The sequence below is a fragment of the Anas platyrhynchos genome, chromosome 3, assembly GCF_047663525.1.
Source record: "Anas platyrhynchos isolate ZD024472 breed Pekin duck chromosome 3, IASCAAS_PekinDuck_T2T, whole genome shotgun sequence".
Classification (NCBI taxonomy): domain Eukaryota; kingdom Metazoa; phylum Chordata; class Aves; order Anseriformes; family Anatidae; genus Anas; species Anas platyrhynchos.
The window spans coordinates 61426871-61451612 of record NC_092589.1 but is presented as its reverse complement, the minus strand read 5'-3'; the positions used below and the strand labels follow the sequence as shown (position 1 = coordinate 61451612).

Below are 24742 nucleotides of genomic sequence, written 5' to 3'. Positions count from 1 at the left end.
CTTCCTTTCCCTCGATAATGACACCATTTTCTCCTTTCAGCTTTAACCTTTCAAAAACATTCAAGAAGTCACGCAAAGACCAACAGCCCTGTGCAATTTACACATAGTAACACCAAACTTTTACGTGCCTGTTCCCAAAGTAAAATCTGTGGTCCTCGGCATGCATAAAGAGCCCAGAGAAAGTGAACAGAAACATTCAGCACAGAGAAAAAGATAGTCTGTGTTCCCATGCTGAATATCTTCACAGATATTTCTATTAAAAATTGCATTTAAGTTTCATTAGATAAATTGGACAGGAGGCAAGAAAATGAAAGTTTTGTGTACCCAGCTCTCCTGCTCTGTCATAAGCTACCTCTAAGGAAGGTTTGTAAATTAAATTTTGATGTTAAATGCAGAAAGGACAACAGACCTTTGGAGACTGCAGTTTTACATGGTCTCTAAGCAAGGGCTTGAGAAATGGTGACATGAAAAGTCACTGTCTAAATAGCACTGAGGTCTTGCTTTGTCCACCTAAAGCCTTTGGTGAATCTGGCCCTATAAGCCCATGCAGCTTCACAAGTCCTGGCAGGCACAAAAGACTGAGTAAGGACTCTTTTTAAAAGACACTCCAGAGTATTTGTGTCCTTTTAGTGTCCCTTCTGAGCTACCCCAATGAACAAGGACGAACTGCCAATCAGTATAAACCAAGGAAACTGCCAAAACTCCTGCATGGGTACTAGCTACAGATCAAACTCAAACATCCCAAACATGACTGGAGGTAGACAGGGACAGAATAAGAGAAAATATGATGGGCTAATAGCAACTCAACCATCATATTTACTGTTTTCAAGATTGATTACAGGAAAAATATGCTTGCATGGCAGTTTTGTGCTCCCAGGGAGCTCATCAGTAGTGTTGAAAAAAATCAGGGATCTTATTTTCATGCTCAGCTGCTCTCTCTGAACTCTGAAAGGAGATAAAGCAGCACGAAACAAGCTCTAGGCTACTCTGGAAAATTGTAAGATAATGGGATTTGAGGAAGACTACATGTGTTTATATACATACCTCAGTGGCTAACCACCACATCAGACCCTGGCAAAAGATATGTTGACACTTCAGGTGCTAAAGCAGATTCCTTGTCAGAAGGGAGACTACAATGATCCTGGTGCAATTTCACTGTTTAGAACAATTGTTTCTGTGTGTACCTGTGTGTGCATGCTTTCCTGTCACCATGACAAAAACAAGTTTGCTGCCTCTCCCCAAATATCTCGGAGCCAGCCACATGCTGCAGGGCCTTCAGTAGGCCAGGCTCGTGGTTCAGCCGTGGATCACAGCAGGGTCATAGCCCAAAATCTGGTGCTGCCCGATGCTTTTTTGCTGAGCGGCACAAAGTGGATGAGTTAGATCTGATTCTTGGCAACAACATTGACTGCTGGCACTTTTCCTGGCAGTTTCTGTCCATGCTGAGAATGAGTTTCTTCTCTTTAGCCTCAGCAGGGCAGAGAGGAGTCCCTACTGCTGAAGTTATTGTCTGATCTTCCTCAATTTGCAGAGGAACACATTTAGGTCCCCTTGGGATGTTAAATCTGATTGCTTTTATTCATAATTTCACCATATTTTTCTCAGAATTATGGGTGGAGGAAGCAAGCCTGCACGCAAACATTTTACAGTAGAAAAAAGTACCACCCTAAAAAGTGCGGAGCCATAATTTTTAAATTACACAAAGCAAGAGTAATGCCACTTTGGAAATTGTAATTTCAAGGTAATAAGGGTGTTGTTGAGGAAGGAGTGTATGACCCTGCCCGTATTTCTTCTCGAGAACAGATGGGAACGTATCATGAATAGGTTGCTACCAAGCAGAGCCACTCCTCATTCCCGGACTGCGAGCTTTGCATTACAACAATGGGACAAAGTGCAGCCTTGGCCACAACCACACAGCCTAAGGACCTGACAGCCCTTTTATCACTGCGAACCTGTGGCAGGGGGACAGCAGTGCCAAGAGGCAGAAATAGAAGCACTCCTTTTATCATACGAGGTGGAGCGGACTTCACACTGCACAATGTGGTGCCAAAAGGTCCGTGGATGGGGTGGGGAGATTCCCCTCACCTCTCACAGAGCTCATCACTTAGTTTTGACGTTTACAAGAAGTGCGGGGAAAAATTTCTCATTTCCATGTGTGGCAACATGACCCTCACCTCCCGGTTCAGGACATAGTCTTTATAAAGATTACCCTGCACTGGATACATCCTGAGGAAAGGGTGCAGTGCCGCGCTTTCTGCACGCTGTCTGAAAACATGAACTGTATTAACCTTCTAGGAGCTTGTGGAGGCAAAGGGGGAAAATGAGACAGATGCTGATCCAGGATATAGAATCACCTTTAAATGATAGTTTGGGCACACCATCTCATGGCTGTCTGCAGTGGAGAACTGTGCCTCTGAGTGGAAAGCTAAGAGGCCTGCAGATTTCACAAGTGCTCAGCCAAATTCCTCTTGTGATGAGCCAAGGCTAAGTAATGGGAATGGGCCGAGTGTCCCCAGCTCTGCAGGGCTGGTCTGAGCTCCAGAACTGTGTTCCCCTGAGCAGAGCAGAGCTGCCCTCGGCAGTAGAGATATATCCATTTATGTTGGAAGAATAAAATGTTGCATTCAAAGGCCTCTCTAGGACTGGAGAGCACTTTCCTCATTTACACTTTCCCATTAACAACATGCAAATACGGACTAGTTTCCCCTACAGAGAAATAAGAATTACTCCCATTACTGCTGTTTCAGACAGAGGCATGCAGGCTCAAAAATGAGGCCTGTAGATGTTCAAAGCACAGCAAATTGTTCAGGGCTGCATACCAAAAGATTTTAGACAAGGTTTGTGAAAACCTGAACAACTTCCAGGTTAGATAAGGCAGCACAACCCTGATTTGGCCTGCCTAATGCTCCTGCTGCTCTGGCCAGTCAAGGCTTAGTCTATGTACAGTCACTGCTTTGAAGACAATCTCATTTCTTAAATTTAGCCAGGAGAATAGCTAAGTAGCATAATGCTGTGAATTAATCTCCAAAATGATCTGACTTAGTTTCACGGAACAGAGCTTTTTCAAAAGCTGTCAAAATCTGACAGTTCCAATGACACCCACAAAGTACAAGTCCAGCCCTTAGTGGCTGCTTGCTTAATCCGAAATAAGCTGAGTTCTTACACAACTAATGGCAGTGAAATCCAAATGAAAATTCAATACAGCTCAGAATATTGCTGTAGAATTTGAGAGATTTTCCTGTCTTGTGCATGCGTGTGAGCCAGCTGTCACTTTTTCTCTGTGTTCAGGTAATACTGTATTGCATGATTTGAGTACCAACACTTTTTTTTTTTCTTTTTTCTGACCTTCACTGGAGTCTCTCTCACTTAAATTCTGGCATCTTTACATCTATGAACTCTCTTGTGGTGTAAATACCATCTACTAGTACTTTATGGTTTCTTTATGGTTTCAAAGTATATAAATGGATCTACAAGAGCCACCCACAGTGAAATAAATACTACCCAGACATAGCCTGAATTAAAGCAGTCGGTCCTCTGAGTAATATATACTGAATGCTTTCCTTCTTTTCCCATCTCATCTATGCTCCAATTCATCCCCACCAGATGCACAGCAGCCAGGATACACAACAGCCAATGTCTTTTTCCCTGTGTTTCAGCAGTGAGCATTTTCCAGGGTGCTTGGAGAACTCATAGACCACATTACAATCAAAGGAAGGAATAAACAAGACAATTCCAGACAGGACCATTTTACCATTCTGCCTCCCCTTTCCAAAGAGACTTTCTTCTTTGGCAAGGCTATCCAAACCTTTCAGGTCATGACTGCACAAGATTAAAAAAAAACACCCTTGACAGCCTTTGAAGAAAATATCTTGCAGGTATTAGATTATATTCTTCACACAAATTGCCTTAGCAGCAAAGTGAAATATGTTTCACACTTCTAGATGTAAGATGTGCAAGGAGGCTTAATTAGCTAAATTTGATATTAAAGCTTTGAAGTTGAGAAGACCTCCAAGTGAAGTTCTAAAAACAGATAGCCGGTATCCATCTTTGCTGGTAGAAAAATATAAAAAGCAGATAGATGTTGCAGAGAAAATATATGCCAGAAAAATTGTCCAATCATAGGATTATTCATCAAAGTTTTGCTTGAAGCCTCAGGGATTCTTTAGAAACTCTTATTTCCAAGCTGTACCTCAGTTGGAAATGTAAGTTCACTACATATCTTTGACAGGCAATTCAAGTGGGACATTAGAGTAAATATTGCTAGAACACTGTGACATTTTCTTCAACATTCAGAGCTAACAATTTTGATGTTTAAATACAAGATATTTTAGACAGCTTCTCCCAAAAGTGATCTTTTTTGTGCCTGTCCAAGTACATAGCAGCCCAGATAAAAAGCTCTTTCTGAAGCACAGTTTGCCCATTAAATAATTTATATCACTGACTAACACTAGTGAGAACTGGTATCTAGAAGCAAAACAAGTGAATCTGAGTGCATGAAAGCTCATTTCCAAATATCAATTAAGAGGGAAATAATGATTAGGCATAGGTAAAAATCAGAGATACAACCTCTCATTGATTTTTTTTTCTTGGATAGAACATTCTCGCCTTCCTGTCCAAAAAGCTGCAGTAACCTTGCCAAACCTCAGAAAGAGTGACTGGAGATGTACATTTCTGCCCAGGGGTAAAAAGCCATGTTTCTCAGGCAAAGTGCAGGGCACATTGGTTAGCAAAGCACGTGCCTACCTTCACTACTTCACATTCCTACTGACTTGGTTCTAATCTCACAAGGGTTGGTGGTATTGATTAGACCCTGGGAGGAAAAGAAAATAGAGTCTTAGGGAGGAAGACAGCAACACAGAATCACAGAATTTCTAGGTTGGAAGAGACCTCAAGTTCATCAAGTCCAACCTCTGACCTAACACTAACAAGTCCTCCACTAAACCACAGGACCATCAGCTGATAAAAAGTGGACATCAGTGTATCTCAGCTGAGAGGAATGTGACCTCCTCTGAACCCTTGTTCTTAAAATAAAGGAATTTTATTATTTAGATGAGCCTACGGGACTAAGCAGTACAAATAAACATCAGGTTGTACTCTAAAGAGCTCAGGAGTCAAAACTATTTTTCTTTTAGGCTGTTCATGGAAAGAAACTGAACAGGAAGACAAGGTCTCAGACCAGAGACAGATTCTTTTTGGTAGCACATGACTCAATACCTCCGCTTTCACTCCTTACTGGAGCACCACTCTAAGAACATGACATACTTGAATGCTTATGCACATACATGTATTTATTGTACAAAAGCAAAACCTAGGTTTCCAAATATTTCACCAAGAAAAGAAGCAGCCTGAAGCTTCTCACAGGAGTCTACTGATTTAGAAGAATCTCAGAGTACTGATTTAGAAGAATCTCAGAGTACTCTAAGAGCAAATTCCTATTTGAACAGTTGACTGACTTGTGCACATGGCTGTTGCAGGATATTGTTTTTCAACTGTGCCATATGATTCAAAGCCACAAAAAAAAAAAAAAAAAAAAAAGTCCAAAGATGTACCTGATACACAAAGAAATCCACACTGTGCATTTGAAGAGTCAGAGCTGACAGCTCTGAAAAAAAAATATGATTAAAGATAGAAATGTAATTATGAGCTCCAGAACTATTCTTTCCATTCTCAGACAGCTTATTGGAGTTCTGGGAGCAAAACAGCACAGGAAGGAGATAAATTCCTAATCAAATTTCCATTACTATCTTATCATAGCTACTCAATGTCCTCTACATGGCAAACTGGCTCCAGTACTTTCTTGGAAAAGGGTGACTGAAATACAACCATTAAGCGCAACTGAAATTGTCTATTTGCAGCTAGCAAGTACTCATGTGAAAACATGGATATTTTAGCACAAGAATCCCAAGCAGAATATCAGGTTTACATCCAGCCATCTCCACCAAAAAATATTTTGGCATTCCTCCTGAGGACAAAAGTTTGCATTTTCAGCAGGTAAACACAGTGATTCACTCAAGTCAAGCCAGTGTAAACAAGGCTGTTTTAAAAATTGAAGACAAGATTAGAAAATGTTTCTTTTATTTCCTTTTTTTTTTTTAATAAACCCTTGTAATGCTATTTTACAGCTGCAGAAAATGCAACTTTTGCCTGACTTTTGTGTTGAGGGAGCCAAAATTGAAGAAAACCAAGAATTCTCTCTGTAACAGAGAGTAAACCATCATTTTAATATGCACTGTTCCCAAAGGAGGAGAAAATTCAATTACTAGAACGGCAGCATAATTTTTATGTTATTATTTCAGGAACCCAGAGTTAATTGGACAAGTTTAGCACTCTGTGAATGAATGTGTCCTTACTTCTCCATAATAAATGGTTTATAATTACTTCAATTTTTCTGAAACTAAGAGATAGTTCTTATTAGCCTTACCCTGAAAGAAACATTTTGCTCTTGTGGGGACTTATATATGCCTCATTGTTATAGTAAATGAGCACCTCTCATACACAGGGAAACATTCTTATTTCATCTTACACCTAACTGTGCAGAGCTCCACATGCCTACCCATCTGCAGTGAAGTTGCACAAATACTTGTGTCTCAGTCTCAACTGCAGTTTAGCATCTATCCCACACCTACCCACATCCCAGCAGGCTCCTCAGACCAGGCAACCCTACCCTCACATGAGTAGGGCTGCAAAGTCCATCACATCTTCCCAAGGCCCAGCACAGAGACAGAGTAGCTGTAGCCAGGTGAGAAACCTTGGCCAGATCTACCTGATAGGTCACAGCTCCACATCTCTCACTTTCCCTAAGCAGAACACTTCTAACAACAGGCCATAGAGCATTTGAAGCTGAGACACCCTCGTGCTCCTTTCCATGGGAGCATTATGTTTTCGAGGAGACAATTAAGGACACCTTGTGCCAGAGAGAGGCACTGTTAGGCCAGGATCTGCTCTGGTTAACTCACTTGCTCAAGAGAGAGGAAGTCTGCCAGATATGCTCCACCACCTCCCCTGTTCTAGAAGACAAAACTTGGTCTTCCAAATATGAGTCCAGCAGTGTGCATCCTCCCCTCTGGACTCATCACAGATCCCTGTAATTGCTTCCCTTCATCTGATCCCACCAGTCTTAGTAAAGCAGATACTTTTAAAGCCGAAGGATGTCACAACACGTGGTCCAAGGTCTCAATCCCACAGTAGAAGTATTTTTTTTTTCAAACCTGGAAATTGTTTACCTTCCTCCCCACACTTTAAAAGATATCAGAAATAGACGTATGACATGACAGTAATACATACAAAATAAAAGATTATTTGCTGTTTCAGCACACTCTGTTTATCTTTTCCAGGACCATGCTGTCTCCCCCATTAGCTGCACTGTTGTAGCAGAGCTCACGTTGGGTTCTCCTTTTTTGATTCACCTGGGCTGGTATTCTCATACTGATTGTGCTTTCCCTCATGACCTCCAAATCCTTTTTAACTAGTCCTTTTCAGGAGGCAGTGCTGTACACATAGTTTCTGGATGCATAAATTCAAATTCAGCTGCAATAAAATACAGCCAGTTTAACCAGTTATCCATCAGGACTTCCCTCTTTTCTCATTATTCAACACTCTCCATTTAGTTCTCAGGTGTTACCAGTGGGGATTTTGTATATTCTAGATCAACAAAACTAGTGCATCATGGCCTCTAAGCACAAGCTGCATCCTCAGCTTGCAAAAGCAAATGCTTGAAAAGAAGGGAAAAAGAATTCAACCAAGAAAATCCCCCAGCCACCTTTCCTGGGACTGTTCTGAGCCTCCCTTGGTCATCACATTCAGCTTTTTATAGCATACTTAACTACTAACTGAGGTGGAAAGTGGGACCCAGGTCTTCCCCCAGCCCAGGAAAATTGCAATCAATTTTGATTTTTCACTCTCTCACCACACAGAAAGTCCACAGGCTTAATGATAAACTTGAAATAAAGTACTCAGACACTTCAGATTACATCCCTCTATAGCTGAGGCAGGTGTTGAGCAAACATCCTGTCAGTCTGGGCAAAAAATTATACCTCAGCTAAGCAGATAGCCTGACAAAAAGGTCCTCATAACTCCCTCAGGAACACACCATCCCTTTCTTTCTTTTTTTTTTTTTTTTCCTTTCTTTTTTTCACTTTTTTTTTTTTTCTTCTAGTTGGAAGAGACAAGAGATCTGTCTCTAACCATGAATCTGAATCTTAAGATATAGTTTTTAAAGCATTGAAATTCAAAGCTAAAGTTTTAAAAATAGTCTAGCTTATATTTGAGTTCTGTATGTTTGAGTTAAGTTAGACATTAAACTGTGTTTGACCCAATAAGGCAAGAGGCTGAATTCCATTTTCATCACTAGGAGTTAGGCAAAACAAGAAGTATTTGTAAAAGTTACAAACACTGTGGGAACAGGGACATAATTTGATTTGAATATAAACATTAAAACTGATCTGTCTCCTCTCCAGAGCACGCCAATAGTCTCCCTAAGCAAAGCTGTTTTCAAGCATTACACAATAGCTGGATACAGATATAAACATGCTAAGAAAGAGACAGCAACAACAAAAATCACTATGCTAATTGAGAGATGTACATTTCAGGAAATGTATTTCTACCTACCCATGTAAAGCAATCATCTCACACCAGTGAGATACAGTTCTGGTGCTAAAAAGAACTGTACTGTCTCGGTCTGTAACAATTAACAGATGGAGCAACTCTTCAGGCTTTACATAACAGTAATTAAACAAATCCTCACAATGTCACAATGGCCACATGATTTCACACACAAGCCAGGGTAGTCAAAAAAAAAAAAAAAAAAAAAAAAAAAGGCTTTGCTGCTGGGTTGGAAAATTCCAGGTCCCAGATCAACTTTCCTCATCCTTCAGGATATCTTTCTCGCTGCACACTGGGACTGAGGGCAGCTCTAGTTGCCTTCATCAGGAAAAAATTATTTGACTACTTCATCTGTAGGATGGAAAGTTATCCACGCACCTTCACACCTTGTTATGCTGGAAGTCAGTCTGAATAAAGAAAATATGGGAAAGTTCATAAATTTTCATATGTAGGGAGAAATCAGCATCCCCACAGAGAGCTGCCTGGTACAAGCAAGCAACCACTCTCATGTCACTCATGTTCCCAGCCACAAGCACCAGCAGCACTCTTGTGGGCAAGGGCCCTGAGGCTGGAGGTGGCTATCTGAAATGCAAGAATTACCCATTACTACAAACAGGAAATCTCCCCGCCAGGTAATACACGTGTGTATATACCTGTGCCAAACTCTACTCACCTAAAGAGGCAAGTAGGAGAATTAGAAAAGCTCTTAAACTGCACCTTAACTGGAGGAAAAAAGAGTCCATTGCAGGTGGAAAATATATAGAGAGAGAGAGAACCTTGTTCTCTCTCATGGGTTCACATGGGTTCTCCTCCTGCCCAAATGTAAGTATCACCGTTAGCACCAGCAGACCTCCCTTACCTCTCTGTGGTGCTGGATATAGGGATGGCAAAACTGTTCACCTCAGGGAAACCCACAGAGTGGGTTCACCAATGGAGTTCACCTCAGGGAAACCCACAGAGCCATGTTGGGCACAGAGCCACCACCTCCATACACCTCACCTGGGGGTCCTGCAGAGTTCTGTCACCTCCCCACCTAATTCTCCACCTCACTGTGAAATACCTTGTCATCTTGGGCCAGAAACACATGGATGATACACAGGCCTTTGTCTCCTATAGACAAAACATATCTGGAAATCTCCTATTTCATCTAACACTAAGCCAAAATTATCACCTGAAAGAAAAGCCAGCTCATTAAAAGTGAACCCAGACCAGACCCAGGTGGGTGAAGGAATTCATTTAATCCTACAAATTGTGTAATATCCTTTTGCTCTTGCTGAAAACTCCCCCAAATTAATGAAGTGTTTCACAGTTTCTTTTGTTCTTTCAAACAGAATTTGTAAATAGAATTATATATATTTTAAAAAATGGAGTAAAACATGCACTTATATAATTGTTCATTCAGCCCCTAGCAAAATGAGTAACTGAGGGATTAAAACAATAAAACAAGGGTTCTGCTGCCACCATACGGTCATGGATACAAGTAGGCATGTAAAACAGGAGCTTTAAAATAGAAATGCTTATGCTTCTTCAGAATACATTGATTCATTAAGCTTATCATTTTTATGTGCTTCTTTAACTCATTTCCAGCTGAGGGTACTTGTATCAAGCCCATGATATGATTAAGTTCCCAGCCTGCCTGGTAGGTCTGCACTAGGGCTGAGCTGGACCCAGAGATTTCAAGGTTCATTATGCACATGGGTGTCAGTCCTAAGATACCCATAATTTTCAAAAAGCCTCTTGAGAGAGAAAACTAGCTTTTCAGACATCTCAGGGACCACATATCCAATGACTTACTCTGGAGTGAAACCTGAAAGAGCAGGTGAGACCCACTGCCACTCCAAGACTTTCAGAACAGTCCCTGGCATGGCTTACACAAGGACAGGACAATGGCATGGCTGTTATGCCAGTGACTCTTCCCACCATCAGGCACTTACAGAGAGCAAGAAGTAAGCACATACCAAAAAGGTAATTTAAAACACCTTATTGGCATTTTGATTGTTACTAAGGAAAGTGCAAATCTTTGCTTTAGCTTGGCCAAACTCTTGAAAGAAAAATACATCCTCTCTAGAAAACATGCTTTTGAAAGGTACACTATGAAGAAAGTTTTATGAAGAAACATACAGGAATGGATTAGCATCAAAGGTCTAGATAGTACTCTAGACTGACTGAAACCACCTTTACAAGCCATTACTGCCCTGCATATCATAACTTCATAACTCTAAAAATATTATAGACATTATAATAAAATTGCATGTCCTATGAACCCCAAACCTCTTCCTTTATTTTCTCTTTGAGGTGCAGATGAACAGCAGAGTAATTTGCTACTCCATTCTCCCATGTCTCGTTAGTAGTAATTTTCATCATTTCTTTTGTATTTTAAAGGAGCATTTCTTTCCCAACAGTTCTGGAAAAACATTGCAACGCATAGTTATCTCTTCTCAGAATACAGGAGTTTATGAAACCCCATGCAGTATTGTGTGCTGTGAAATTCAGCTCAAAACTTGGAAAACAAATCACAAAAGGCTGCTGTAGAAAATTCAATAGCAACATAGTCATCTCAGCAGAGAAAGACATACATCTTAATTTATTTCTCTTTTTTATGGAATGTGAACAAGTTTATGAGATACTTAATTTTAAAAAGCTCTGTAAATGAATGGGGAATTTTTCCAGTGGTTTTATGTATTTGTGACAAATATTTCCAACAGCTGGTTCACAGAAGTCACTTCCAGCCTCTACTAATGAAGAATTATGCTGTCCGTTCTAGACAAATCAGTGTACAGGGATGTGAAAAACATCACCATTGAGACCAAGAACTGACAAAAAGCTGTAATTTCAGAACAGTTAGAGAACAAGTGTTAGGATGTTTCAACAATGTAATGTAAAACAAGTTATAATTAAAAAGTTTATTGCCTCTGTATATCATGAGAATATCATGACCCCATGATTTCATACCACTTAATAGATTAAAGGTACTGCCTCAGGCATTCAGTGTGCTATAGCATTAATCTTTGTCCGACATCAGTGAAGTGTAAAATGGATTGGTACATGGAATGTACTATTTATAGTGGAAACGGGCTCATTCTCATTACAATATCAACCTCACAATGTACTTGTCTCTTTGTCCCTCAATGTAATTCACCAGACACAGGTACATCATTATGCATCATTTTTTCTTCTGCCTTAGAGGGAAAGATTTCTGAGACATGGTTACTCTAAAAAAAAATCTTACTTTAAGTTCAGTAAGATAACCAAGCAATCTGGTTTAGGATGGGTTGATTGTGGAGTCCACACCAATCATCTCATCTAGCATGAAGGACCACATTCAACATTACCATTTGGGGTGTCATTGATGTTTCCTGAACAAATTTCAAGAAAAAGATGGCCACAACAGCAGTCTGTATTCCAGAAAACCATTTAAGGTAACACTAATTACTGTCATGTATTTTACCTTAAAATTCTTCCATTGACTTACATCAGTGCTTTATTGTGATGGTTTTGACCTCAGTGAAGAACTCATAGGAATCCTTTGCTCCCTCCCTTCCTATACCTGAGGCTTTCATCCCACCAAACGGCAAGTTCAGATCTCTAACAAGCCAGCAGTTGGTCCACACTAATCCGGACTGTAGCCTTCGTGCCACCCGATGAACGCGTCCTACATTGCTGGACCACACAGTGGCTGCAAGGCCATATTTCACACCATTGGCTCTTTCAACCACTTCCTCTTCTGTATCAAACACTACCACACATGTCACAGGACCAAAGATCTCTTCTTGCATGCAACAAGATTCATCCCTGACTTCTGTAATAATGGTGGGCAACATGAAATAGCCTTTCTGGTTGCCAGCTGGGAGATCCAAGGAATCCACTCCTTCTCCGCAGAGGATTCTAGCCCCTTCGGCCTGGGCTCTCTTCACATAGCTCCTTACCTGAGGAAACAGCAGGAAAACATCATTCCTAAAGGACACAAGATTCTCAGAGTCCATCTCTCCAGTCTGGACAAACCAACCAGAGTCCAGGAATATCTCTAATGGCATCACACTGCCATTACTTCCTTTCTAATGACAGAGGGTTATTCCCCAACTTTTGTTGTTATGTTCCTGTAAAAACCTAGCAGGCATCACTGTCAGCCCTTCAGTAAGTATTCTCAAAAGAGTAGGACCCATGGTGAAAATACAAGTGGTCCCAGAACATTCCTCCCTTTTTCCAGGAGCTTGGGCGATTTGCCATATCTCTTGTGCCATGGTTCACTCATTTACTTTGAGTGATCTGTAATATTTTTTGACTTCACTGGCAGGCTTATTAAAAGTTTACACACCAATAGAATGATGAAGCCATGATGAAGTCTACAGAAAATCTCATTAATAAAGTTATTTCCATGACTGTTGTTATCATTATGGTTATGTTGTTATCATTGGTTATGCTATTGAACATCTTCTGGTCCAAAATCATTGCCTCATTTATCTCCCTATAGAAAACCACAGAGATACCACTGCGCTTCTTTCTCTTTTTTTTTTCTTAAGCACCTTTGTAGGTTAGACTCGGAAGCCCTCTGTGGTACCACAGACAGAGGACCTCAAGCAGTGGGCATTCCTACCACTCTACTTCACAATAGGCTGATGAATGTGCCAAGGCCTCAGGAAGAGGTTTGTCTTTCTCTCTCAGTCTGCGGTTTTCTGGAAGCTTCTTGTTTATACTGATCGTGTCAGATAGTTTGGGGACATGAGTATCTGCTGAACTCTGTCTAAGACCACAAAAAATCATTTCATGTAAGCCACTGAAGCAGACAGCATTTAATTGTGCACTCTCAGCTCTCTACACCCATGCAATTCCAAATTCCTGCTGACATTCCTAGACAACTGCACTTGCAGCCACCAGAATGTGCAGAGTGTTATAAAAATAAGACTTTTACCTCAGCCGTTAACTGATGAGGCAAATAAGTGATCTCAGCAAATGCAATATTAAAATACATGAAAATGTTGCTGAGTTGTAACATTGGTCAGTATAAATTCATGACTTGAGCATACCCGTTTTGACTTATTTCGCTTCAAATGGGAAATCTTTTATTTTAAATTATTTTCCCCATTCAGTTGATTTTTCCAGAGTAATCATATTATCCCAGGGCACAGCCAACAGAAACTTTACTAAACAAATACCTTATATTGGCTTTGAATCCTAATCCCTCGCATCTAATCTTGGAGAGGACATGGCATATACCTCTAAAAACACCTTTTGTAATGCACTAAAAGATGAGATAAGATCAAGTAAACTCCATGTAACATTACCTTTTCTAGATGCTCTTTACTTATTAGTGCTCCCATGTTGACTGTAGGATCTGAGGGGTTCCCAACCTTCCACTTCTTGGCCTCTGCTACAAACCTCTTCACAAACTCACTGTATATACCCCTCTGAACAAAGATCCTGGAGGTGCAGAGACAGATTTCACCCTATCAAAACAAGCAAACAAAATCAGTTCATATTACATTGTACAACTCACAGGTTTTAGAAGTTACTTCTCACAATAAGACTTGGTTCCCTGCAGCCTCAGGAGTGCAAGCTACAATCACCAACACTGCAAAGCAGGATTTTTCCCAGATCAAAAAGGAAGACAAAAAAAAAAAAAACAAAAAAAAAAAAACAGAGTACAGTAATAACAGGATTGTTCAGTCACTTACTAACCCAAGCAGATCTGATTTTTTCATTGATTACATGCCATCTTCCCCAACATTTTTCATAGAAAATGTGATTTCCATTTCTGAATGATCTTTCTGTCCCTTCCCTTCCTTCCTGATGCCAGACTATTTTTTTTCTGAATGCTAGCCCTGATGTGATTTCATGGCTTTGGTGATCTCTCCTGAGGATGGTGAAGAAGAAACGGGAACACTGGTAGAATCTGGGGGAAGTCTCCTAATTAAATTCCAACAAAAGTTTTCCACTTAACTTGCAGGAAGGGATTTAAAGCAACTGCTTCCTGGGGGGATAAACAATATATCTATTTTGAGAGAGATAAGGCTACTTTGTTACCTCTTATGGAGAGCCCTAGGAAGAGCACCTCATTATTTTGTTTCCCTGTTTGTGGAATAATGAAAATATTTTCATATTTTTCCACTTGGGGTTTGCTCATAACAAAGAATCTGGAAACAGCCCTTGACAATTTAGGGTTTGGATTCAAGAGTACAGGCACATGTGCTCACTCTCAAACACACATAGACCTCCTGCTGCAAATGCAGAGTACAGAGGTGAGAGGCACCTGGTTGGCGAAGCTGGACCGCAGGGTCGTGGGGATGCATTGGCTCAAGTCAGCATCATCGAAGATGATTGCGGGGTTTTTGCCTCCCAGCTCCAGAGAAAGCTTTTTGCAGTGTGGGGCACTCTTCTCCGTGATCCGCTGGGCTGTGAGCGTGCTTCCCGTGAAGGAGATGAGGGGCACATCGGGATGGCAGACGAGGGCTTCTCCCGCCTTGGCACCCGTTCCAAACACCACGTTCACTACCCCGTGGGGCATCCCTCATGGGAAGAGAGGCACAAAGTGATCACACCCTTTCCCTTGCTTTGTAGATTTCTTTTGTCTGTGTTTTGTCCTTGGCGTTCGAAAATTACTAGAGACAAAGACTGACCCTCAACTTAGGCAGGGGCTGACATGCATAGTCATGGGTTAAACAATAAAACCCATTCCACTCATCAGTTTGCCTGACGTTCATCATCAGTAACTCAGTTTTCATTTATTCTGTAACAGGGAAAAAGCAGTTTTCCTCCCATTTTTTTCTAAAAAGCACACCAAATGCAACCATGAGAATCACCAAGGGCTGATTCTCACCATCTCCCGCTCTTGCAGTTCCTCTGCTGGCATAATGGACATAGGAAATTCTCAAGGGGAGAGTAGGAGTGGGAAGGGAGACATGGGAAGACTTTTTCATGAGAAGATAGTGGAAAAAAATAGGGAAATAGCTGGGGTGGACAGATAGAGTAGTATGATCACAGGGAGAGCTTTTCACTCTCCAGTGCAATAATCAGTTGCAGTAGACCATCTTTCCCAATTTTTTTTAGCACTCCAATTTCTGCAACAGAAATGGTGCAGCAGGTCCACACAATTCATCCAGCCTAACATATTAAGGGACTTACCTGCTTTCTCCAAGAGTTTGCACATCATCCAAGCTGTAACAGATGTCATCTCACTTGGTTTGGCAACTACCGTATTTCCACATGCAATGGCAGGAGCTATTTTCCAGGTCAACAAATACAGTGGCAAATTCCAAGGACTGATTAAACCAGCTACAAGGAAAAAAATATGTATATAAATAAATAGAAATAAAAAGCAGGAGTTCAGTCTAATGGGATACAAAACTTGATCCTGTAACCGCAAGCAGTTATAAACCAGTTCAGATTTATGAAGGAAATTTAGATATGACTTGCATTTCCAGACAATTGCACAATAAAGCTGCAGCTAGAAGTAATTCTCACAGGCAGATAATTTTAAAAGATCTGTGCAAATGATCCTAAAAGTGATCAGCCATACTCTGAGTTTTGCTGTTTATTTGGGACAGAATCATATTCACAACTGCTTTTCAGGGTTTTCTAGGAACATTACAGCAAAGCCATAAAAACTATTTACGTCAACTGGTCTGTGGTAACATTCTGTGTTAGCCTAGATCACTCTTGCTTTATGCTACTCTTTGGAGACTTGGAGACTCTTTTTTTTTTTTTTTTCCCTGATAAATTTTGGTCTAACTTATGAGTGCCAAAGTTTATCAATGTGCTAACTGCTGTTTCCACAAATTGCTGAATTACCAGATTTTTTTTTCCTTTTCAGTAACTGCCTTTGGGAATATTTCTACTTTACATAATAAAAGAAAATGGAAGGAAAAAAATATCTGTAAGTGCTCAGTGTGACTGCTCATAAAAGCCACAGCAGGATTCCTCACTGTTTGACTGAGCAGATGTAGGAATAGGGCCTCAGAAAGAGTGAATTTTATGAGCAATTTCATCAAATTTCTTGTTTTCCATTGCTCACGAAAACTTTATAAAGGGTCCTCTAGCTTAGCCGCTTTCTTTTTTTTTTTTTTTTTTTTTTTTTTTTTTTTTTTTTTTAAGCAATTTAGACGTGAATTTGGAACATTTATACCTAATCACATAAAATTAATAATGGAGTCCTCGCCACTCCACCGCTCGTAAAGTGGGCCCAGGCACTTTGTGAAGCAAGAGCAGCATCTAGTGGCCCAGCAGAGCAGCTCCCCGGCTCGAAGCCCCCCGTGCCCCGGCTGAGATGTGGCGTTGCGAGCTGCTGCTGCACTTCAACGACAAAGTATCATAACTGAATTTACATGGGGTGGCTCCGGATCTAGCAGCCAAGTCATGTTTAGCACGCGGCCAGGAAACGGTAAGTGCTAGCTTTAGGAAAAAAAGTCATCTCCCAGTTGTCTGAGGCAGGCACTGCCCAGTTTTCGGGGTTTCAGGAGCATCGTACCAACTCCCACAGGCTCCCGTGAGGTGTAGTGCACGCAGCCCATGCTTGCCATCTCGGTGCACTCTGTGGTGTGATGGAGGATGGATGAGGCAAAGAACCGGAGGTTGTACACGGCCCGGGGGATGTCCACTGTTCTAGCAAACGTAATAGTTTTTCCTGAAACAAAACCAAGCACAGTGCTGTGTTATTACAGGCAGTAAATAGCTCCTCTAAACACCACTGCTAACAATGCATGGTTTTGCATGTCTTGGGGAGAAATGTCTTTTGTCCTGCACCCAAGTAATCCCCAGCACAGCATAATCACCATCAATAACAGCTCCCCTGTAATACTGCATCACAAATATGTAACAGCTCAAGTCAACACTTTGCAAGTCAGAGAAGCAAGACTTCAGATGCCACAGGAATCCCAGATCAGGGACTTCTACAAAATTCATGCACATCTACAACAGTTTGAACCAACAGCTCACAGCTAAAAATCTGGACCACGTCCTCTGTTCCAGTGCTCATCAAGACAATGTATTTGAGATGAACAGTTCACATTTTTACCCTGATCCTTTGACTCTGCTTGGGCAAATTCTTCCAGGTCATGTTCAATAAGGTCTGCCAATTTGTTCATGATCCGAGATCTTTCCAATGGACTTTTTGAGGACCAAGCTGGGAAGGCATCTTTGGCAGCTCTGACAGCAGCTTCCACCTAAAAAAAAAGCAAAAGAGCAGTGCTGAATATTAATGAAAGGCCTTAGAGAGAATATCAATCAATCAAACCTGCTCATATTTGGATTAATAATCCAAATCACATTGCTGGGAACACTGTATCTCTTCAGAGTTGTGACTATTGATAGATTCTCCATTTTCATTTTCTCAAGACACTATCCCATAACTGAAAAATGCTTTTGACCATTTCTTTTCTTGATACTGCATTTCACTCTAACTCTGGCTTTTCTCTAAACTTGCAGGCAACCCTCCAGGACTGGAGAAAGTGTCAGGCCAGTCACCTGGCACCAGCAAGCACCACTGGTCCAACCCATGCAGAATCTGGTTTCTCATGAGGGAAGGTACAAGAGTTGCCTGGAGCAAATGGAGCCTCAGTTTGAATGTCCACAGTTTGGCCTTGCAACACAGGATATAAGTGATGAAAGTAAGGGGTTGTGGAAGGAAAAGACTGCATGCCCCGCTAACCTCTGATTCCCTTTTCCCTTCACATTAGAAAGGAGCACTATTTATTTATTTTTAACTCTTGGGTTTTAGTTATTTCTCTCATTAAATACCTAGTGAAGTCTACAGATGTGAAAAAAAAATAAAAAAAAAATATATATATATCTTTATATGCATTTATATTGATGCTAGACATTAGCCAGATAAGACTACTGAAAAGGACCAGTGACTTACTGTGTGAGGTCAAAACTGCGGTTTGCAGTACTGGAAATATGAAATGTCTCCTTCCTTTCTCTCTTCCCTTTACCCATTCTAAATTTCCTCCCCCAACTGACATAATACATTTATAACTGACATGTATTTCTGTCTGCCGATCCTCTGAAACTTGGGAAGAGTCCAGAAGGTTCACTTCCTTAAGCACAGGGAGCAAGAGCTTTGTGCACATGGTTAGTTTGCTCTCTCCTAGGAGAGAACTGCTGCAGAGGTGTTTTGGCTGGCAGCCGGCCTAAGCCTTCACGTCCCACTGCCCTTCGGCGACTGCTCTGCAGCACAGCTGGAGGAGGCACAGCACAAACACATTCACAATAGGTCTCCCTCCACCCCTGATGGAGCAGCAGTACTAAACATCAGCCCACCAGGCTGGCAGCAAAGTCTTGTGGCTTTTTTTGCCATTGTTGTTTAAATTGGTTGAAAGCAGAAATGCTGAGGCACTATCAGGCCTACTCCTATTCTTACCCCTGCTGTCAGTGTGGTTCCAGTGTTCATCAATATGGTCATAAGCACTTCATAAATATAAATATAAATATATCATTTTACTATAAACACATAATATTTTATAATTATAGTAGAATAATTTACATATATTATTATATTAAATATATTTATATTTAAATATAAAACAATAGTGGCTGTTTTACTGGTGTGTTTTGCCTGAGATATACATAGTTTCTGCATGGTCCTTCAGCCTGACTTTTCTGAATACTGGCAGAATACCAGCACTTTTCTAAAGCAGAATAGGCTTAAAACAATTAAAATTCAACTGAAAGCACTCTCCCTCATCAGTCTTTTTCTCTGGGCACTTAAAGTAGTTACCTGGGTCTATTGATTTATAAGTGGGTCCTTCTGGATGCTGTTTACCAGTCTCCCAGATTGCTAAAATGGCTACCAACACCCTTACATATTTTAATTAAATGCACTATTTAACCAACTTTTGATTATATATCACTAAATTGCTTCTACTGCCTAATGTATGTATCAAGGTGGGCTTTTAGCCAAAGCTTAGTTGGTTTCCCATCATTTTTGCTCAAAAATTTCTTCAGCTTTGTGTAACCTAACCAAGTCATTAACCAGGAGGATGTCCATGTAATATAAATTAGATGATTCTGGCCCCCACTAATGTCACAGCATTGGAAATGCACAGGAGAATTTATAGTTTTCCTCAAAATAAGAGACAGAGTTTGAGGGACAGGATGTTAGTGGTCTGGAGGCCAGGCTGGGAGATAAACCAGCTCAGGCAAGGTCATACAGATCATTGGCCAAGCCCACAAACCCAGACTCTACCCTTTTGATTGTAGTTCAACCACCAAGCTGCTGGAGTAGGGCCAAAGCAGGCCTGGGAAAGGGGAACTGCAGCTTCTGGAGTGAGTCAGGTGTGGAAGGCAGGCTACCCTGAAAAGGTTCATCCTCTGTGAAACGATACCACCTTCACTAATTAACTTGTTCTTCCACCCTCCCGTCATTAGGTGCCATTGTGGTGCTGCTTCTCATCTGTCCTCTCCTCTGCTGTCTTTTCCACCTGGTGCTGCAATGCTCCAAGAGAGGCTGATGTGAAGGTAAGGCTATCTGCATTTTTAAACCCTCCAGCAAGTTTAAAAGGAAGAAGTCACATTTTCACAGACAGCAGAAGATAAAATTAGCAAAGGAAGGAATGAAGTGACAGTAGACTAGTCTAAAAAAAAAAAAAAAAAAAAAAAAAAAAAACACAAAAAAACAAACAAACAAAAAAAAAAAACAGAGGGAAAAAAAACAAAAGAAAAAGAAAAAAGGCTCATACAGAAGTAGTAAGAGGGAGCAGCCACCTAGTTTGACTCGCAAAAAGAAGTGAAGACAGTCAAGCCATAAAGAAGACATGCATACGAATTCAGCTATGAAATTGTGTCTGAAACACTTCCTTCTGCTTTCCTCTCCTGCACAAGAAAGAGGCAGAAAGAACACACTTTAAAGCTATCCTAAAAGGTTCACATCAAAATACCCAAAACTGCCCTGAGGAGGACATTATATATGCATTCCCCAAGGTACGATGCATAGGAGCAAGATTCTTTAAAGAATTTTTTTTTAAAGAGATCTTTGCCAGGCCTAATTAGCAATCATCAGCCTGTCTTTTGGAGATGCAGGGCACTTGTGCAGCCTGCATCGTGGTTTTGGCAGAAACCAGCTCACCTGGCCCCTGCAGCTGACCTGGTGTTGAATACCATGGCCAGCAATGGGTTTCCCCTCTGTCTCCATTCTGTGTCCTAACTTTCCAGTAAAACCAACCACAAAATCTCTAACAGGATGTTGAGCCTTACAAGAAAAACATGAATTCTTCATTGAACCTGGACTTAGATGCTTATTTTGAAATCTCTGGATATCCTCTAAGCAGTCTGTGATTGCACTTTCTCCTCCAGCACATTCCACTAGTCACCAGTGGATGCCAGCTCTGCAAAGCCCAATCTTTTTATATAGCTGTCTGAAGGCAGGAGTATAGCACTTGCTGACTTTACAGGACCCAAACACTATGCACAATCCCCAACCTGAAAGAGAAACGCCATTGTTCTTCACATATATTTGAACTACAGCTCCAGCATGGCCAGTAGCCTAGTTTGGTTAAGTTGTTCTGGCATTCTCACATCTCTCTTGTTTTTATGATTCTGCAAACAGGAAGATTTGCACCTGCACATCAAAGAGAAGTCTTTTCAGGCATAGTTAAAGGTTAGAGTGAACTTACACAGATGTATTCTAGCAAACCCAACCTGTTACACTTTAACCCTTGGTCATCAGCATCTAGCAAATATTTACTCAATTGAAATTACAGTGCAAAGGTTTCTGCTGAAAGAAGCAAGATGTCAACAGGGATGAAATGCAAGTGGAGGAAACAGGTACACATAGTAGAAGTTTGTTTTTTTAAAAAATAAATGTTTTGAAAATGAAAATGCTACTAGTCACTACTAGTGACTGTTTTCCAAGTCTTTGAGCCTTTTGCATTATGTTATCTTTTCCAGTTGTTTCTTTCCATGCCAAACCTGAAGCAATATGGTAGACACTTCTAGGTCCCTTATAAAGCAGTAGCAATGAAACTGCAGATCACCCAATAAACGTTATGTTACCCTTCCACACTAGAATACATTCAGGGTACCCGGAGATATTCATCCCATCAGAGAGCATAGGTCTAGGAAGCATTACGTTGTTGCAGAGGACAGACTGCTTCATGAGGAAATGTACACTCTCTGCAGCTTTTTTTTTCTTCTTTTATGACACTTTAGGGGAAGAGCCAGAATGCCAAAATCCTTTTAAGTGACAACTGCAAACGATCAAGACACAAACGTAGAACACTGTATACAGTGCCTCTAAGTTTGTTTACATTGGCTTAGGTTCTAGCCTGTAACTTTTTAATAGCAAAATTAAAAAAAAATAATAATAATAATAAAAAAAAACTACAGTATTTGCTGCCGCAGCAATAAATTACACTGTTCACTGTTACAACACAATCAAGAACTTACTCTTTTAAACGTTGAAGTCTTCAGCATTTATTTTTTTGATCTCTCACCTTCCAACTTCTCCCACTCACAATACGCATTTAACATTTCTACCTCTCTGTGCCCTTGGATAGTACTCACCTCTTCCTTGCCACTGTCTGGCACCCTGCAATAGACATCTCCCGTGGATGGATTATAGGAGTCTATGTAGGAGGAACAGGGAACAAATTTGCCAGCTATAAAGTTTTCCAGCACTAAGAGAGCCTTTGAGTGAGCCATTGCTAGCTGCTTGCTTCATCAGCGATTTTTTCCTAAGAGGTGTCAATTTAGATTTGTAGTTCTGTAAGTATTTGCACAGCAAGTTTGAACTCCTCCCCTCTCTCTCCGTCTTCCCTGCATTGCTCTTTCATAAGTCAGATGAAACTCTGGCAACAACAGAAACAAAGAGTAAAGAGGGAAAATTCTTATTTCTGTGACTTCCCCCACCCCAGGAGCTGAAGCAGGGAGGCAGGATCAGATTAAGATCTATGAAGAGAGTTCCTCTCTCTTTGTGAGGGGAAAAAAAAAAAAAAAAAGCACTGAAGAAAGGGAGAAAAACAGTTGCCTCACAGGAAAATTTCTCCCTGACTGTTTTTCAAGCTACAGTCTGCAGAAAGTCCTTCTGCAACAGCTATACAAAAAATAAATAAATAAATAAAATCAAGGTTCAAATACTTAGCCAGGGACTTACTCCTTCACATCAGTAAACAGAGAAAAGATGCTTGTACTAGCTTGTCTACAGCTCATGTTTACCGCTTTATCATCACCACTTGTCCTTGTTACCTCCAAACCAATAGTTCTGCTAAGACACTAGATTTTAAACATAAGAAACTCAATATTTTCCTCAAACTAAGCAATACAAAGGGTCACTAAGCGAGTGACCCTTCAATTAAAAACAGTTGAGAAGCACAATCCTGCCTGGTACAGTTCATGGCACGTTGTCAGAAATCCACTCTTTGAAAAAGAACAAGACACCTGCTTTCATGTTTTGTCTTTCCTACCTATTCCATTGGAAAGTATCTTACTATAGAGAAGCCTGTTATATATAATTAAGTTTTGCTTCAACTTCCCAAGAACCTCAACTTTCCAGTAACAGCTGTCTCAAATATATTTTACTCCAAGGAAGAATGCTTAAGACTATCAAATGGCTCTAATATTGCATGTTATCTCTTTGCACTCCACATTTACTCAAACTGCTACATCCATATTGAAGAGCAGAACGCCTATTTCTTCTATGAAGAAAGGCTCAGAGAGGTGGAGATGTTCAGCCTGGAGAGGGAAGGCTCTGGGATGACCTTACTGCAGCTTTTCAATACTTAAAGGGGGCTTATAAAAAAGATGGAGAGCAGCTTTTGGCTTGGGCAGACAATGACAGGACAAGGGAGACTGGTTTTCAACTAAAAGATGGGAGATTTAGATTAGAGGTTAAGAGGAAGTTTCTCTCAGAGGAGATGCACTGGAACAGCTTGTCCAGAGAAGTTGTGGATGCCCCCCATGGCAGGGGTGTTGGAACTAAGCGATCTTTAAGGTCTCTTCCAACCCAAGCCATTCTATGATCACCAGGAGATTGTGGACATCTCAGTCAGCAGCCTAACAAGGTTTTGAAACCTAGACCACTGCCAAGCCATAAAATTTCTTGTGGATCAACACAAATCTTGATTGAATGAAGGTGATATGGCTCTGTTGCTCAACAACAGATCTTCTATTTGTCAACCAATTGGAGCCTCTGGGGAAGGGTTCAAATCAGTGTCGAAAGGTAGCGCAGTCATGTTGAAACTGGATTAGGTAATATCTCTGGCTCTCCCAGGCTATGCAGGGGGAAAGCTTTTCTGCAGTCACAGAATACAGAGTAGCAAAATTTATGGCAACTATGTGTGAGAAGGGTTATCAGAGGTTCATTCCATATCACACTTCCTTGTCTACAAGCAGCAAGGAACATACCAAAGTCTTAAAACGGAAGACACATTCTTCTGCTGGCAGTACCTCAGAAATAAACTGACGTAAAATCAACCTTAACATTTTCTAGGACTGAACACAAGTTCAAGTGGAACAGGTTCAAAACAGGAGCTTGGCAGTATGCACTTCTAGAATCTTACAAATGCACTGAAACATTCATGATTGACATGTTGAAACTGCTGCATATTTAAACGCAATTTCTGGACTATGAGAAGACGTACTAAGTAGTGATATATCATAAGCTTCAGTTTTGGCAATAACAGTTTTCAGGTATTCATTTGATTTGGCATTATTCATTTGCACATAAAGAATCTCTTAATACTTCTACAGACATGCATGCAGCAAGGAATAAAATTTATATATGTGGTCAAGTATATCAAATACCTACTGAACTGGGGCTAAAGCATGCAGTTACAAAACAGGTTGCCTTTCACTTGTGTGGAAAGAGTAGGTATGAACCAGCACAAATGCATGATTTTGAACAAAATAACAATCATAGCTTTCTTGTGTTTACTATGCAGAACACAGCTTTACAGGCTTCAGTTAAACCAAGTGACTGATGCATTCAGTTGAGTACTCTAGTTCTTCCCCCCACACTGTGATCTAACCAGAGTTCTTTCCATGCTGCAGCTGTGTACATTTCCAGGAGTTCCTGAGGACCTCTCACAAAAAAAACCCACACACCTTCCAAACTGTGGTAAAGGGGAGTTGACCCAAGTTTATTCTGGAGATGGCAGAAGAACTCTACAGAACTCTCATCAGTTGGGTGGCTTCACCTGCCCTCTGCCTGAAAAGT

The 24742-nt window shown here is 40.8% G+C and overlaps 1 protein-coding gene and 1 long non-coding RNA gene across 3 annotated transcripts; one reads left to right on the top strand and one right to left on the bottom strand.

Annotated features, from left to right (window-relative positions):
- Nucleotides 1-11158: 11158 nt before the first annotated feature.
- On the bottom strand, nt 11159-22301 carry ALDH8A1 (aldehyde dehydrogenase 8 family member A1). Of its 2 annotated transcripts, none has more exons than XM_005014086.6 (7): nt 22093-22301; nt 17609-17756; nt 17063-17218; nt 15721-15870; nt 14849-15105; nt 13884-14045; nt 11159-12527 (listed from the first exon to the last, which is right to left on the bottom strand). In XM_005014086.6, exons 1-7 carry the CDS (start codon nt 22228-22230, stop codon nt 12075-12077), a joined length of 1464 nt encoding a protein of 487 aa, XP_005014143.3. In that variant the 5' UTR covers nt 22231-22301; the 3' UTR covers nt 11159-12074. The 2 variants fall into 2 exon arrangements, with proteins under 2 accessions (XP_005014143.3, XP_027310292.3); XM_027454491.3 differs by lacking the exon at nt 22093-22301 and adding an exon at nt 21976-22079.
- Nucleotides 19817-24709, top strand: LOC140002192 (uncharacterized). The gene is made up of 3 exons (XR_011808365.1): nt 19817-19866; nt 19960-20049; nt 24577-24709. It is a non-coding gene; the product is annotated as an uncharacterized lncRNA (long non-coding RNA).
- Nucleotides 24710-24742: the final 33 nt, after the last annotated feature.

Excerpts from the sequence above, each read along its gene's own strand:
- ALDH8A1 (XM_005014086.6), bottom strand. The coding sequence starts at position 22,230 with ATGGCTCACTCAAAGGCTCTCTTAGTGCTGGAAAACTTTATAGCTGGC. Across the intron at positions 17,757-22,092 it reads CAGACAGTGGCAAGGAAGAG|GTGGAAGCTGCTGTCAGAGC; the intron begins GTGAGTACTATC and ends CTTTTTTTTTAG. Across the intron at positions 15,106-15,720 it reads CAAACTCTTGGAGAAAGCAG|GGATGCCCCACGGGGTAGTG; the intron begins GTAAGTCCCTTA and ends TCTTCCCATGAG.